The sequence below is a fragment of the Silurus meridionalis genome, chromosome 12, assembly GCF_014805685.1.
Source record: "Silurus meridionalis isolate SWU-2019-XX chromosome 12, ASM1480568v1, whole genome shotgun sequence".
Classification (NCBI taxonomy): Eukaryota; Metazoa; Chordata; class Actinopteri; order Siluriformes; family Siluridae; genus Silurus; species Silurus meridionalis.
Genome location: NC_060895.1, coordinates 12,303,889 through 12,320,324, shown reverse-complemented (window position 1 = coordinate 12,320,324; position 16,436 = coordinate 12,303,889). Strand labels below are relative to the sequence as shown.

The following is a 16,436-nucleotide window of genomic DNA, read 5'->3' as shown; positions in this document are numbered from 1 at the left end:
CTAGTGTATGACACAAAGGCAAGAACAAGAACAGAGAGAAAGATGTGAATACTGAGTCAGTAGAATAACAGAGACTGTGGAAACAGGTAGAGACATGGCCATGATCTGGAGCTGTCATACAACAGTAATATTGCAACCAGAACTCAGGTCTATGTTTGGTTTCATATTACTAACAGGCTGATGCAAGCATTTAGGAACAGTAGCAACTGAGCCACAAAGCAGAAGACTGTGAAAAGTCACAGAGTAAGGTCACAGAGTGCTCAGGAGCACTGTGCATAAAAGTCACCAACACTATGCTGATTCTAAGTTAAGCATCCAATGGCAATAATAACAGCACAAACAAATGTGCTGCAGACGCCTCATAGAATGGATTTCCATGGCAGAGTAGCTGCATGCAAGAGTCATAACACCAAGTAAGTCCAAACAGCAGATGGAGTGGTGTAAAGCACACCGCCTAGATCTAGAACGGTGGAAATGTGTTCTGTCAAGTGACAAATCATGCTTCTCTCTTTAGCAGTCTGATGGGCAAGTTTGGGCTTGGTAGATGCCAGAATTTTTCCTTGCCTTACTGCATTGCATCAACTGTAAAGTTTGTTGGGAATCAAGGGATAATGGGCAGTTTTTCAATTCAATTAATTTTCATTTGTATAGCGCTTTTAACAATATACATTGTCTCAAAGCAGCTTTACACAGATAATGCGGTGATAAAGAATGAATAAGATGTTCTTTTTGTGTATGTTTGTCCCTGATGAGCGAGCCCGAGATGAAACTCCCCGAGATGGCATAAGGAAGAAACATTGAGAGGAACCAGACTCATAAGGGAACCCATTCTCATCCGGGTGGCACCGACTGTCCATTTCTTACAGATAAACGATGTTGAGGTGTGCAGTGATGGTGACCAGATGCAAACTGTAGTCCTTGTAAGTGTAGCAGACTGTTGACATTAACTACAGTCCAAATCCAAATCCAAATCCTCTAAGCTCCTGTATTTCAGGGGATTGGGCTATGTCCCTTACTTCTAGAGAGCTTCCTGTAATGCATCTTAACGCTGTGAAAACTCCCCCAACATCTTTAAGCCTGGGAATATCTCTGTATTAGGAAAAAAGAGACTATAACTGTAAATTATTCTGTCTGTAACTGCATACTCTCTGTTAAACAGAAGCTGTATCACAGGTCCTAGGCTATTATTAACTACACTAAGTGTACTATAGAATGCATACATGCTTTTTAGTTAGGTAGTGTGCTGATTTGGACATAGCATTACTCTATAGTTTAAATGCCGGACCTATATTTGTATGCACACATGCATATAAAGACATTTTATCTGTCATAGTGTAAACAGTTTTAGCACAGTTCTTTTCTATTCCAGCATAAATGTCCCACGTTTATGTGCACAAATCAAGGTCCATTAAGACATGGTTGGATAAGTTTGCTGTGCTAGAACTTAACTAGACTGCACAGAGCTCTGATCTCAACCTTATCAAACACCATTTGTATAAACTGGAACAGAGATTGCAATAATAATTTCACAAATGCTCTCTCTACTGGATGAATTAGCAGATATTCCACACTAACACTCTAACATGTTTTAAAAGCCTTCCCAAAAGAGCGTAAGCTGTTATAGCTGCAATGTTGGGACCAACCCTGTATGAATGTCATTACCATCCCTGGTGGATTACTGGTCAGGTATCCCAATATTTTTGTTCCATTTTGTGTTCTTAAATAGGATCTGCAATAAAAAAATTATATTACTAAAAAAAAAAAAAAAGCAGCAGCCTATTCATAAATGCATATTTAAAGTTATCTTATGTTTACATGTTAGATATAAGTCTGTCATCTAATCGTATAAATTGTGTAATAAAATGCAATACATATGTTGCATTATAGGATATTTCTACAGCGAAAATGCAAATGATTAATAATAAAGTTATAACTAGGGTCATTGTAAGATAGAAAATCTTCCCAAACAAGAAGATAAAACAGAACATACATACCTAATAGAGTTTATCTGCATTAATACAGCGTTATAAATCAAACACACCGGTTATTCTTAGTTTTTAAGCATCTGCAATGCAATAGTTATAGATGTTCTACAGAATTAGCAGAAGCTGTATTTTTCCCTGAAACATTATAACGAGTATTGATGCTACAACAAAAATTCCTCATATTATTATCACCCATCTAACAATGATTGGTTCTGGGAATGTTTGTTGGTTCTTTCTCAACAATCTTAGATATTGTATTTTATCCGTATAAATTTTATATGTTATATAAGATTGTTTACCAGGAAAGAAAAATTGCTGTAACCTGAGAGCAGAGGTGCTTTTTTACTATGAAGGGCCAAAAATGTATTTAATTAAGGCCCGTGGACCAAAAGTAAATATTCCATGTAAGTAAATGTTCTCACCACCAGACTTTGAGAAAGCTGATGGATATTTTGTTTTATAATAACCAAGAATATTGTATTCTTTCAAAACAGTAATTGGCTACTTGGCTTTGAATTGACTTCGATTCATCTCCATATTTTTCCTCTTGTCTGTGTGGCACTGCCTCAATCTCTCCATAATTATGATGAGTTTGATGAGCGTGACAAAGAACACCGTACCCACAACTTAAAGTACATGTGTATATTACATTACAAAAATGCAATGACTAATATTTTCATGAATTTTATTTTAACATAAGGGGGCCTTCTTGGGCATCTCTGCCTTAGACAAATGTTCATGTAACGTCCTGGCAACCATGTCATTATTTGACCCTCTCTCATGGCATATTTGAGAAGAGGGAAAACATAACAAAACAAAAAAAATGCTAATTTGATTTCTAGATTGTTGTAAGGTCCCCAAAAAGCTCTCTTGAGCATCTCTGCCTTAGATGAAACTACATGTTATATTCTGGTAACTATGGCATTATTTGACCTTTTCAAAAAGCCTTGCATTATTTCTATACAAAGAAATGTGCTTCTATTGCTTGTTAAAACATTATATAACCTAGACGAGCACGACCTGAACATTTGCCCAGGAATAAGGAAAAGCTTTTATTTTGGAGAGAATGTCATGTGATCATCCGCTCAAAAAGCCAAATATATTCAGCCACATACATGAGCCAGTCACATGAGTGAATTTTCAGATTTTCTGTTGTTGACAAGGAGCAGTTCCGCATCCGGGCACGAATCTCTGTAAGTGACGTTTTGCTGCACTAAGACGTAACAACAGCGCCGGGAGGAAAAAAAAAAACAACAAGACTCTAGTGTCGGCTTGTTTGCGCGCGCTCAGTGTGACGTGAGTCACGTGTCCGCGGACGCACCATCATGGCTTCCAGCAGTACAGAGGAAGCAAATAACGTCGCCTGGCAGTATTTGAAGTGCTGCTAGACATTTCACGTGATTTGTTGTGTGCAGTCTCTTCCTCTGGATTTCGTTGCATGACTGTCTGGATGAATTCATGCCGAGGAAACATGGGAGCTGACCTTATAAAACAACTGTTACACACAGCAGTGTGAGTGACTGACTGCAGAGCAGAGGTAAAAAAAAAAGAGAGAGAAAGAAAGAAAGAACGAAAGCTGTGAGTTTGTCACCTAACGGGTCAACAACAGACCCGTGTTCTAGTTCATGGTTTCATTAGTTTCGTTTCCGGGTTTTATTCCTTTTCACCACGTTTTATTTGTGTTGTGAATAACAAAATGTTTGTGTCAACTTATTATTAATGTTATTATTACTTACTTGATTACTTACTTTCTGTTGTGGGAAACTTCTAATGGGCCAAATAATGCAATATGGTGTTTCCACAGAACACCAAGAAAAATCTTTCACTTGTGTCATGCTGTCAAAAATGTTCCCAAACATCTTTTTTTAGAAATGAATAGATTTTAAATTCATTTGAAATTCACAAATTAGTCCCCAGGTTTATCCCAGATGAGGTGACAACAGGAAAAAAACCTGAGATGATCCGAGAAAGAAACCTCGAGTGAACGTCATCTGGGTGACACCGAATGTCTATTCATTATAGTTTCATCATTGTTGAGGTTATGAACCTTCACTGATGGAAGCTTGAATGTGTCATGTTCTTGGCATGATCCAAGCTGTTGTAGCACACTGTGTTAATTCCACTCAAATCTATAATCCTTCAGAGTAGTCTCATGCATCTTTAGCTGGTTCCTTTGGAGTCCTCCTCAGCAACAGTGAGAGGTTTCCAGTTGAAAACAACTTCATCCTGAAGCATGGCATTAGGATGGATCAGGCAGTTCTGGAAAGCAGAAAGGGACAGGATCATGGACATCTCAAGAGCATGGGTAACGTGATGGAGAGATAGAGAAAAGGAATTTAAAAAAGAAGATAGTCAGCATTTTAAAACTAATAAGATTGATGACGATTATATCAGCAGTTATCAGATTAAAAGTAGTCAGTTCCTGATATGTCTTGGGTAATAAAGTTGGTTAGCTGTTGTTCGATCAGCTGTCATTTTTATCCTTAGTGCTCAGTTCAAGTTACTCAGAAAACATGAATTCGTAATGCAACATACTGCTCAAACTGATTCAGGTGTGAATTTGTATGTACGTATGCATGCACTGTGCCTGATTTGAAAATGAATTAGGTTTTCTGTCGCCATGGGTTTCCTGCAGGCTTTTTGGTTTCTTCCCTCCGATCTTCCCTTCCCTCCTATTTTTCATTTTAAATTGCCTCTAGACAAGAAGGGTGTGACAAGGATAAATTAGATTCTCCTAATGAATTAACCAAATAGACAAATGTATTCACCTAGTCAAATTCATAAGTATTTGGACAGCAACATAATTTTAGCCTGTGCATTCAAACAAAATATGCTTGGAATAAAACAAGATTGCAAAGGAATTGCATCCAAGCTTTAATGATAATTCTTATATTTATAATTGGTAGTTCATCCAGTTACTTTTGAGATAGTAAAAAAATAGAGGTACAATGTAAACAAATTGCTGTAATTGCTAAATGATTAATAAAATATTGAATTGCAGCTCACTGTCCAAATACTAATGGACCAGATTGTATACCAGAAGATATATAAGTGATTAACCTCATTGTGCATGTATTGGAAATCTCAAGCCAATGTCATTTACATTTTTGACTAGTTGTCTACTTGATTTAGTTTTTTGATAATCACAACATTTATTTACATTTTGTTCATTGTTTGTTTCTTTATAGAAATTCAGTGCTTAGCAATGTACACTGTCCCACCCATTTATGAGCTTCTCATGATGGAATAGAAGGTCCTTATGTTCCTTTCCTAGAGGAGCAGTAAACTTTGGCATCGAGTCTTTGGCTTATACTGGTTAAACCCTGAGAGGTTGTCATGGAGTGGTTGGCCTCAGCTTTAGAGCGGGACCTTGGAGTGGACCAGCGGCAAATCGGACCAGGAACACGACCAAATGAGCTAGTGGCACTTGTTTCGACCCGCTGGATTATGGGACTAAAAGAAAGAAGAGTAACCCGATGTGCACGTTATGATTGTAGTGGCGATGGAGATATCCGAACTCTCCTTCAGCGATCTCAGTTAAAGTTACCACCTGGATGGACTCGTGTTTGCATTCAAGGTCTAAGGAAAAGCAAGTTGAGGTATAGGATTGCCAGGGATCCAGGATGGCATGGAGAAGGCTTCTCCCAGGACTCTTTTATGAAACAGATGCAGGAAGTGTCAGAGTGCAACATCAGGTAAATAAATAAACTGTTTGATGAGCAAGAATTATTCACACATGTATAATGTATTTATATATATATATATATATATATATATATATATATATATATATATATAAACATTTTTATTTATTTTTTTGCATATATAAGTTTCTAGTGATTTTGTAAAAACTTGATAGATTTGTGTTTTATTAAAAAAGTTTTTTTTTTGCTTAGTTATAAACTTAAATTAAGTCCTAAGTATACAGATTAGGTTGACTTAAAATTTCCTGTTCTGGCACAGAGAAAGAGATAATAGATGCAAATGTCTGTAATTCATAATATTTACCAGGTACCTATGTGTCTGTCTATATTACAGGAATCTGTGGCATGAAGCATATATGAACCATGTGCAGCCATATGCAAGTGCTACAGACCAAACACAGGTGTTGGCCATTGATTCAGTTCACCAAGCTCTGCAAAAACTGTTCGGCTGCACATTTCTATCAACTGACCGATTGTCACCAACACTCTCTCCAGCACGAGAGAAGGAAAAAGAGTGTCCATTGTCATCTAGTTCCTCCTCTCTCAAGCTAAATACAGACACAGTGTGTCCAAATTTGGTCCCAGCTGAATGCTTGCTTGAGTCAGGGGAGGTGATGTACATCATTCTTCCATATACACAATACTCCCTTCATGATATTGTTACCTACAGTCCAGCTAAGCTTGCCAACAGCAATGCTAAAATATTGTTTATTTTATACCAAATACTCATAGCAATGCGTGAATGCCACGCTTCTGGACTGTCATGTGGGGAGCTCTGCTTGCAGGACATAGCTGTTGATGAGCAGCTTTGCAGTCGCCTCAAAATATCCCTAGCACATTATGAAAAAATGGATGAGGACAGGAATGCAAGGCAAATGGCAAACACTGCAAATGATAAAGGTGCTGAAAATGTAAGAAGTGATATAAGTGAACAGCACTGCCAAGATTGTCAAGATTATCTCAGATCTTTGGTCCTTGACTGGGTTCATGGTAGAGTCAGCAACTTCTGTTATTTGATGGAACTGAACAGATTAGCTGGAAGACGAGAGGGTGACCCGAACTATCACCCAGTTTTGCCTTGGGTGGTAGATTTCACTGTACCATATGGAAGATTTCGTGATCTCAGGAGGTCAAAGTTTCGTCTAAATAAGGGTGATAAACAACTAGATTTCACATATGAAATGACCAAAGAAGCTCTTGTAGCAGCAGGTAATGGTGGTGGTGGAAGCTTCTTTCCTACCGATCTTTGTGCATCAATAGGTCCTAGTGTTTCAGGACAGTCAGATCATCTCCATGTACCCCATCACATTTCAGATGTTTTATCAGACATTACCTATTATGTCTACAAGGCTAGACAGACGCCCAAATCAGTACTTTGTAGCCATGTCCGTTCTCAGTGGGAGCCCAATGAATACCCAGGTAGCATGGAACGTATTCAGAGTTGGACACCAGACGAATGCATTCCAGAATTCTACACGGATCCTAGTATATTTCAATCCATTCATGCAGACATGCCAAATCTTGAGGTGCCTCCATGGTGTAGCTCCTCTGAGGAGTTTATTGCAGTGCACAGGCGCCTTTTAGATAGTCGTGAAGTATCCCAGCACCTACACCATTGGATTGACCTAACTTTTGGCTATAAGCTTTCAGGTAAAGAAGCAGTAAAAGCCAAGAATGTATGCTTACACTTGGTGGATAATCATACCCATTTAACCAGCTATGGAGTGGTTCAACTCTTTGATCAGCCACATCCACCCTGTCTCGCACCTTATCAGTATTCACCAGCAGAACCTCCACACCTTGGACCCATCAGTGTGTCAGCATGGCAAATCCCATCTCTCGAAACTACAGTAGATGTGGATAGAACAGTCCCAGAGGCAACAGGATGCGAATCTAGTGGTTGGACACTGGTTGATCGGGATGAAGAACTTGAGCAAGGAACCGAGGCTCTTGATTCCTTGAGTGCTAATGTTTCAGCCACCAACACCATGCCTGTACCTGCTGTGAGTTCTGCTGGAGGAAAAACTATTGGCGAGCATGCTGTTTTGGTATTGTCTCCTTCTCATAGCTCTTTTCCTGGAGAAACTGGAAGCAGCACAATAAATAGTCTTGGACCTGTGGGTAACATTCTTCACAGAGGAACTTCAGCTCTTAAGAAGCAGGAAGGTGTCACTGCTTCTAATTTGAATGCAGATGATTTCAAAATAAATTTGCCAGAAGGATTTAAGCCTTTACAGCCATTAGAAGAGTTGGAGAAGCTTAATATATTTTTAGTTAAAGGGTTGCATTCCCAAGTTCAGAATGCAATGGATGTAGACAGAAGAGCACCAGGCACTGCATCAAAAGCACCGTTGTCTTTTAGAGACTTAATTCACAGAGACATGCAAGCTCTGGGTGTCTTCATTGCAGAAATATTTTATTCATCAAAGCTCCAATATATAAAACCAGGCACGTCTTTGAGTGACCGTTTTCAAGCAGTAATGAAGTTTTGCTCTGCCAGTCTTAGAGATATCCCACTACCACTTCATCATGTACTTGAGAGCCTTTTACAGATTCACAAGCACAAATCTGGGACTGAATCTTCGAACTTCCTCCATGCTGACCTACCATTTCTGTTCAAATACGACCCAATTTACGAGGGCCTTCCACCACCAAATCCTTGGCAACTGCTTACTCCTGTGTTATCTCCATTACCTTTCCCTGAATATTTCCCTTCACTTCATCACTTCATTTTTTCTTACCATTCCAAGATGGTGTCCAGCAACAGTGTTCAAGGTCGGGATATAGTGTTTAGTTTATGGCAACAGCTGCAGACTCTTCTACATGGAGATATAACTGCAGAGGGACTGGAGATTCTCTTACCGTTTGTGCTTGCTTTAATGACTGAAGAATCTACAGCTGTGTATGCTGCCTGGTACTTATTTGAACCAGTTTCCAGTGTCCTTGGACCACGTAATTCTTCAAAATATTTGATCAAGCCACTGATAGGTGTATATGAAAACCCCAACTGCCTCCGTGGTCGTTTCTACCTCTACACAGACTGTTTTGTATTACAGCTTATAGTCCGCCTTGGCTTGCAAGCCTTCCTATCTAGTCTTTTACCTCATGTGCTTCAAGTTATCACTGGATTTGAGACTTGTCACACAGGGGCAGGAAATGAATGGAATGGGCTTAAAGCTTTAAGAGAAGAGGAGGAAGACTTTGAATGTGTGGAATCTTCAGCTGCCTCAGCTGGCAAAGTGGGAGCAGGCAATGCTGGTGGAAGTGGAGGTGTTGGGGTTCAGGATCCAGGACTTGTGGACTACTCATCGGGCATAAGTCTGAGTGATCAAGTCTTTATTACTGAGGGTGAGGATTTTCAGAACGGGTTTTATGTCAATAATGGGTCATCTGTATCAACAGCTGGAGTGAGTCCTAAATTGCAAGGCAAGAATTCTGCAAACAAAGACCAAGACCAAGAATCTCTAAGTGTGGGTAAACTAAGTGACAAGAGTAGCGCCAGTGAGGTGTCCATTGGGGATGGCGACTCAACCAAGGATCGTGCAAGTTTAAAGTCTGCTGACAGCAGCCAGGACTTAAAACAAACAAGTGACGTGGAAGATGGAGGTGACCTGGAAGATGAAGATGCAACAGTAGAGGAGAAAGATAGAACAGTACAGAAGTTTCCTAGTCTAGAACTGACATTGTCTGGTTGCACAGAGGACTCTGAAGGCACAGTGGGTACTTTGGAGGGTGACTTCATGAATGGAATGGTAGAAGGTGACAGTGAGAAAAACATTGTGGAAGAGGATGATGACCATGACCCTTCAGAGGACTCTGAGGAGAAAGAACACAAGATATTATTAGGTCAGTGGAAAATTAATTTAGGAATATATATGAAATTCCTCAGTTTTTTTATATTCAGATATTTTGGGAATGACCAATGTCAAACAAATCTTTATATTCATTCTGAATCAGATACTGTTTGCAAGACTGTAAAATGGCTGTCTGCTAAATTGGGGCCAACAGTAACGTCTCAATATGTAGCTAGAAATCTTCTGCGTCTTCTTACTACATGCTATATAGGTAAGAAACAAATGTATGTTTTATTTTCTAAATCATTTGTTAGTACACCTGGTATTTAGGGATTTGGCATGTATTTTCTCACCAGTCATGATTTCAGTTTTCAAACATTTCTCTCCAAAGGACCTGAGAAGCATCAGTTTTTGCTGTCTACAAACGAAGACAGTAGCATTGACAGTGCCGGAGGTGTTTATGAAAAGAAACCAATTGTTGGTGACCAGACTGCAAAGCCAGTTCTTGATTGTCTCATCTACATAGCCCACCTGTATGGAGAGCCTGTTCTGACCTACCAGTATCTGCCATACATTGGTTACCTGGTAAGTATTTTAAACATTCTACTTTTAAGAAGCTACAGGAATATCTGGCAAATCCAAGGCATTCTCTACCTGTGAGAACACATAAGCTCCACTTGTCTGTGCTATAGGATTGGGTGACTCTAATCATTAAGGCATATCTGTTCACAGATTTGCCACTCACTGGATTTTCATTTATTTATTTATTTATTTTGTATAATTCTTAGCAAACTCTGAAGGCTGTTTTGTGTGGAATCCCAGGTGATCAGCAGTTATAGAAATACTCTGTTAATGCGATTGGCTGATTAAAAAATTGCATGAATGTAAGTAGATTTGAAAAAGCCACAGGTTTCCTTTTTCTTGGCTGGATGGCTGGCAGATTTGGTATCATTCTTTTGGTAATTAGTGTTTTCCATGAGAGTTTTTGTTTGACAATACTAATTGTTTTTTTATGGAATTGGTGGAAAACAACTAGAACGAACCAGTGTTGCTTGTGTGTTGTGTGTTGCTTATTTTGATGTTTTGCATCAATCGGCAAGATGTAAAGTACAATATTGAAATAATGTATCAATGAGTTACCCAGTCATAGTTTAATACCTGACTCTCACATTAGATTTTGTTCTTTCATAACATTTTTTCAGGTGTCTCCCCCCTTCTCCTGTCGCCTGAATACTCGTAAGGAGGCAGGACTTTTAGTTGCGGTTGTGCTGACTCAGAAGATTATAGTTTATCTGTCAGATACCACGCTAATGGACATGTTGATGAAAATCAATCAGGATGTGCTTATGCCACTGCTCGACTTGCTCACCTCACCCAAACTGGGGTAAAATCTCACATAAAAGCTCCTTTCTTTCTTTTTAGCTTCTCTATTTTGTTACAGTCAGAGCACATCCTCGCAATAAATCGGATATGTTATCATTGTTGATGTGGTTGTATCTGTGCACAGTTTTCCTAGTGGGGTGCAGACCCGTTCTGCTGTGTGTTTGAAAACCCTTAGCCTGATGGCACTGATATGTCTGAGGATTGGCAGGGAGATGGTGCAGCAGCACATGGCAGACACATTTTGCAAGTTCTTTCAAGTCTTCACTTTGGTGGATAGTCTGCAGAACCAGGTAACACAAACTTGAGCATATTAGTACTTACTGTGTTAAGACATATTAATAACCAGTAATTAAAAAGAAAAAAATATATATATATATATATATATATATATATATATATATATATATATATATATATATATATATATATATATATATTTTTTTTTTTTTTATGCTTTGCTGATTTGGAAGAATCAGGTCTTGTACTGCAATGATTTCTTTTTACAGGCAGGAATGATAAAATATTCTGCCTTTCTTTAATATTGTTAACATCTTGCACTTTACTTTTAATATATTAAACTTTATTTTTGTAGTTTAATTATTAATTTGTTTTTTTTTTTTTTTTTTTTTTTTTTGCAATGCAGATAGTGAAAGGACCTCGAAAAGAGGTTGGAGAGTACACGTACATTGATGTCTGCACTCCAGGGGGAACAGAGGTGACCTGTGAACTGGGCGTTCTGGAAGAACTTCAGGCGGTGTTCAGCCCGGAGATGGCCAATGCCTCCTTTATCCCTTTATACCGTCTAATTGGTGAGGAAGTCCTCTCATATAATTTTTTTTAATGATTCTTTTATACCTGATTTCTTTCATAATACTATTTATCTCATTTTGGTTGTAGGTGATGCAGTTATTCGCAAATTAATTCCCAACCATGAACTAGTTTGGAGACTGGCTAGGTCCTGCGTTAACAAAGTAAGTCCAGGAAGCCCAGAATTAAACCTAGATGGCAGTCAAAGAGCAGAAATGGCCACTTCTTCCATAGGCGTTTCTCCTAACTTAAGCTACCAGTTTGGTTGCAGCCCCTTTCCAGCCCCCTCGTCCACCTCAACTCCTCTTAGTGGAGATGTAGTTCCTGAGTCTGGAACCTTTGGCAGTCACTTGGTAGGAAATCGCATCCAAGTAGCACGGGACTCTGAGCCGAGTGGAAGCCCAAGTCAGTCCTCTCTTGATATCTGGGGACGACCTCACGTGGGCTACGTCCCAGCGTCAAGTCTTGTCACCTCCAGGTTTGCCTTAATGTCAGTGGGACCAGCCTCCTCACTTTCTTCATCCTCATGGGTTTTGGGTCACACTCCAGAGGACAGTGCACTGAAACAGGAACTCCCACGCAGTAGTCGTTCTCTTCAGGGTAACTGGCTAGCGTACTGGCAATATGAGATTGGCTTCAACCAGCAAGACCCACGTTTTCATTTCCACCAGATTCGCCTACAGAGCTTTTTGGGCCACTCAGGCACAGTTAAGTGTCTGGCTCCACTAGCTGGTGAAGACTACTTTCTTTCTGGAAGCAAAGATAAAACAGTTAAACTTTGGCCACTGTATAATTATGGTGATGGCACACGAGAGGTGGAACCTCGGTTGACGTACACAGACCATCGCAAGTCTGTCTACTCTGTTGCACAGCTGGAGGCCTTACAGGAGGTGGTGAGCTGCGATGGTACTGTGCACATTTGGGACCAGTTCACAGGTGAGAACAATTCATCTGTACTGCACTGTATGAACTTCTGCAGCTTTTGATATTTGAAGATTAAAAATACATCAATTGGCAGGAATCTCTTATAAAGTTTTTAAGAACTCTATGCACTTTATGTTAGTTCTTCACTTACTTAAGAATAATATGTGTTTAATCATTAACATGATGTAGCTTAAACATCTAATAAGCAGTCACTTTCATATGTGTGTCTGTGTCTTAAAAGGCAAGCAGATCCGGTCTTATGAAGCACTTGATGGAAAGAATCCCATCACGGCCGTCACCACTATGCCACCTCCTCACTGTAGCGTTGTGTTTGCCAGTGCTGATTCTGTCCTTCGTTTCGTAGACCCACGCAAACCTGGCCTACAGGTACATTAATCAAGCCCCAACATACCATTTTTGTCTAAAGACTTAAGGTTAATGGCATGTGACACCTTTCTTCAAATATAAATGTTTGTGTTTGATTTAATCATACAGATCATTGTGAGCACTGTGTCTTTTGCATTAGTTGTAATAACTCACAGCAAGGTATACTGTGATGTTCCCCTAATCTCAGCATGAGTTTCGCTTGGCCTCTAACAACCTGAGTGCGGGTCTAATCCGCTGTCTGGCTGTAAGCCCCGGAGGACGAACAGTGGCAGCAGGATTCTCTTCAGGCTTTATAGTGTTGCTGGATGCACGGACTGGACTGGTACTGCGAGGTTGGCCTGCCCATGAGGGAGATATACTGCAGATGAAGGTGGGTGTGTGCTCAATGCTTATTATATGTGTAAACATAGTGGCTAGTTTTTAACATTTGTGTATCAACATTTATATTTATAATAAGGTCAGTATTTAGGCTGCTAAGAACATTTTGTGTACACTTGTGTTAAGCCATATATGCACCTTGTGTAGTGAAGAAGTGAAGTTCATTTGCTGCACAAAAGCCCATTTAGCGTTTTTTCTAAATCCATTGTTTACAGAACAGATTTTTGAAGATTACAATGTATTAGAAATGTCTTATTTTCTTAATGGGGCTATTGTCCAATAACATGCTGAGGAAGACAATAGTAAAAATTAAATGCTACAAATGAAACTTAAATGTTGGTTTTTGTTTTCACAGGTTTACCCTAGATTTATAGGACATAATTCATCATTATTTTTCCTTTTGGTTCAAGCAGTTTTAGTACAGAATAGTATTATTTAATCTATGAATTTGTGGAATAGTACTGTGCTTCCCACAGTATGAGCAGAAGTTGTACCCTGTCAGTTTGTTCAGAAGCAGTCAACAACAGACTACAGCAAAACAAACATTGTTTAACCTTGATAATCAGGGTCAAGGATTCTGTCTTTGCAAACCCATGTTTAGGCAAATATGGACATGGATTACTCATTATTAATGCTGATATGTGAAATGCAATTAATTACATACAAGCTAGACAGCCATTTATTATTAGGGATCACCGTGATAGAAAGTTGTCAACCTTGAATTGGTTTGGTTATCCGAAAAATCAATACTACGAGTCTACTATACAAGATCGAGACTTAAATATTTGTTTGTATACATGTGTACTCATATCTGTAAGTTTGTTTTTGTTTTTTGTTTTTTTGCAGGCAGCAGATGGGAATTTGTTAATTAGTTCCTCCACTGATCACACTTTGACAGTGTGGAAAGATCTAGAGCACAAGCCTCTTCATGTGTATAAGACTCCGTCTGATCCCATCCATGCCTTTGACCTCTATGGTGCTGAAATTGTGGCAGGCACTGTAGCCAACAAGATAGGCGTGTACTCTATGATGGACATCTCTGCAAGCCCAGCCAGTTGCACCAAACTCAGCTCTGAGAACTTTCGTGGGACCCTCACCAGCCTGACTGTCCTGCCCACCAAAAGACTCCTGCTGCTGGGTTCTGAGAATGGAGCTATCAGGCTCTTGGCTTAAACACACGTACAGCTCCAGTCCAAGAAACCCCAGAAGACAGCATTAGTCTGAAGACCTTTTTGAGCTAATGTGGGGAGCTTCTGTGACTGATTTAAATTATTTAGAAATGTCTTAGCACCTTAGTCTTACTAAGGATTACCAGAAAAGTCTTTACACAAACAAAAAAAATCTAATGATCAGCTTCACAAACAATTTGTATGATTTTATACAGTTTATCTATAAAGTTTGTGGCCAGCTGATGTTTATGTACAAGAAATTAAAGGATCTAATTTCTTATCGTGAAAAAAGACAAATTGTTTCTTTACGTTGGCGGATAAGAAGAACTGCTCAGGAATGTTGAGCCAATCATGGTTCCACAGTAGTTTTTACACTTTAAAAAAGGTGTAGAAATCACCAAGATCCCACTGTGTGAATCACAAATCAAACTTTGTCAATGCTATAATGTAACCATGCACCTGAAGCACTGAACTACTATGCAGTATTTGTGGGTTTTTATTGGTATACTTTGTTGTCCTAAGTTCACTATATCATGAGTACAAAAGATATGTTCCAAGAAGTCATGTCTATCATTGCATATCTGCAACATGTGCAGTCAGTTGAAGTGGAGATTTTTTTGTTTGGTTTTTTTTTTTTTTTTTTTTTTTTTTTTTTGAGGACCTTAATGTATGTAAATGTGCACCACTGTAAATGAGGAAATATCTAGACATAGATTATCTATGAGGAGTGTTTAAGTAACAGGTCAATAATTCCATAATAATGGGATTTACATTTTAATGCAACAGTAAATTCTAACATAGTTTGGATTGTTCCCCAAATTATTCAATCCTTATAAGTGTATTAATTAATTCTCTTATACCTGTAGTCATATTTTTATTCCTTATATAATACTAACCACTGATTATAAGAATGTTATTTATACGCACATTGTAGTCTCTTATTTGACTTTCCAGTTGCACAGTAATGAAATTCTGAATTTGTGAATTTGGTAAGTACAAGATGATGTTTTAAATTAAAATAATTTACAACTACATTGGGTCAAGATCCTACACAAAATAGGCACTCCTGAAGCTGTTCCCAATTTAACCTGTGGTTGAAATTAGGCTTTAGAATTGAATTAGATTACAGTTTGCAATTTTAATTTGAGCTCACATATTTAAAAAAAACTTTACTTGTATGATGAGACAATTTCTTGGCACAAGTGCAATTGTGCAAAGGAATCCCAGAAGTTTGGGAACTCTTTAGTAAAACAAGTAGAATTAGTCATTCTATGTCCACATTTCTAAAAACTGATCAATTGTTCATGTAACCAAGATTTTACATCATCTTTTGTAAATCCCACTGGAATTATGGATTTGTGTAACCCAAATTAGGTTGTTACTCTGTTGGAATAAAGTCTAAAATCTCTTTATTTACATTGAAACATTGTAATTTGTAATTGAAGTAAACTCAAATTGATCAGAAATGTTGTTTGTTGCTGTCTTTGATATTTCAAACATGCTTTTTTTGACAGAAGATTAAGGATTAATCCACATTATATGTGCAGCACCAGCATGCAATTGTGAATACATTCAGGATAGTGTTCATTTGACCATTTTTAAGGTTTGCTGTTTAGGTCCACAGTCACCAATTAGAAACCTTGGCCTAGCAGGGCAAAGTCCTTGTTGAGTGTTGACATCTAATGCCTCGAGTTTTAGAGAGCTCTGTGGCTTTCTCTGTTGGACTGGATAATGTGGGGTATGTCTTAACAGCATCAGTTCACCAACTGCCAATCTTTATTGATAATCTATATATACGTAACAGTTCAACCGCCCTTTCTCTCTCTCTCTCTCTCTCTCTCTCTCTCTCTCTCTCTCTCTCTCTCTCTCTCACTTTCTCTCTCCTATCCTCTATCCTTTCCCTCC

General features: G+C 38.7%; 2 protein-coding genes across 3 annotated transcripts in view; one reads left to right on the top strand and one right to left on the bottom strand.

Moving 5' to 3' along the window:
* Positions 1–3,162, bottom strand: part of slc13a5b (solute carrier family 13 member 5b) — an 11,373-nt gene extending 8,211 nt beyond the window's left edge. Inside the window, exon 1 of the mRNA XM_046862837.1 lies at positions 3,101–3,162. Within this exon, the coding sequence (XP_046718793.1) occupies positions 3,101–3,162 (62 nt within the window). The remainder of the gene's footprint in view (positions 1–3,100) is intronic.
* A 103-nt stretch (positions 3,163–3,265) lies between these two features.
* Positions 3,266–15,997, top strand: wdr81 (WD repeat domain 81). Of its 2 annotated transcripts, none has more exons than XM_046862835.1 (12): positions 3,266–3,522; positions 5,174–5,680; positions 6,024–9,535; positions 9,647–9,754; positions 9,875–10,068; positions 10,686–10,867; positions 10,991–11,156; positions 11,510–11,675; positions 11,764–12,609; positions 12,839–12,984; positions 13,172–13,354; positions 14,209–15,997. In XM_046862835.1, the coding sequence occupies exons 2-12, from the start codon at positions 5,322–5,324 to the stop codon at positions 14,533–14,535; spliced, it is 6,189 nt and encodes a 2,062-aa protein (XP_046718791.1). In that variant the 5' UTR covers positions 3,266–3,522; positions 5,174–5,321; the 3' UTR covers positions 14,536–15,997. The 2 variants fall into 2 exon arrangements, with proteins under 2 accessions (XP_046718791.1, XP_046718792.1); XM_046862836.1 differs by lacking the exon at positions 3,266–3,522 and adding an exon at positions 3,543–4,290.
* The last annotated feature ends 439 nt before the right edge of the window (positions 15,998–16,436 follow it).

Bases quoted from the DNA above. Each gene is read 5' to 3' on its own strand.
- wdr81 (XM_046862835.1), top strand. From the start codon at position 5,322: ATGGAGTGGTTGGCCTCAGCTTTAGAGCGGGACCTTGGAGTGGACCAG. The intron at 11,676-11,763 runs GTGAGGAAGTCC...TTTTGGTTGTAG, and splicing joins CCCTTTATACCGTCTAATTG to GTGATGCAGTTATTCGCAAA. The intron at 13,355-14,208 runs GTGGGTGTGTGC...GTTTTTTTGCAG, and splicing joins GAGATATACTGCAGATGAAG to GCAGCAGATGGGAATTTGTT.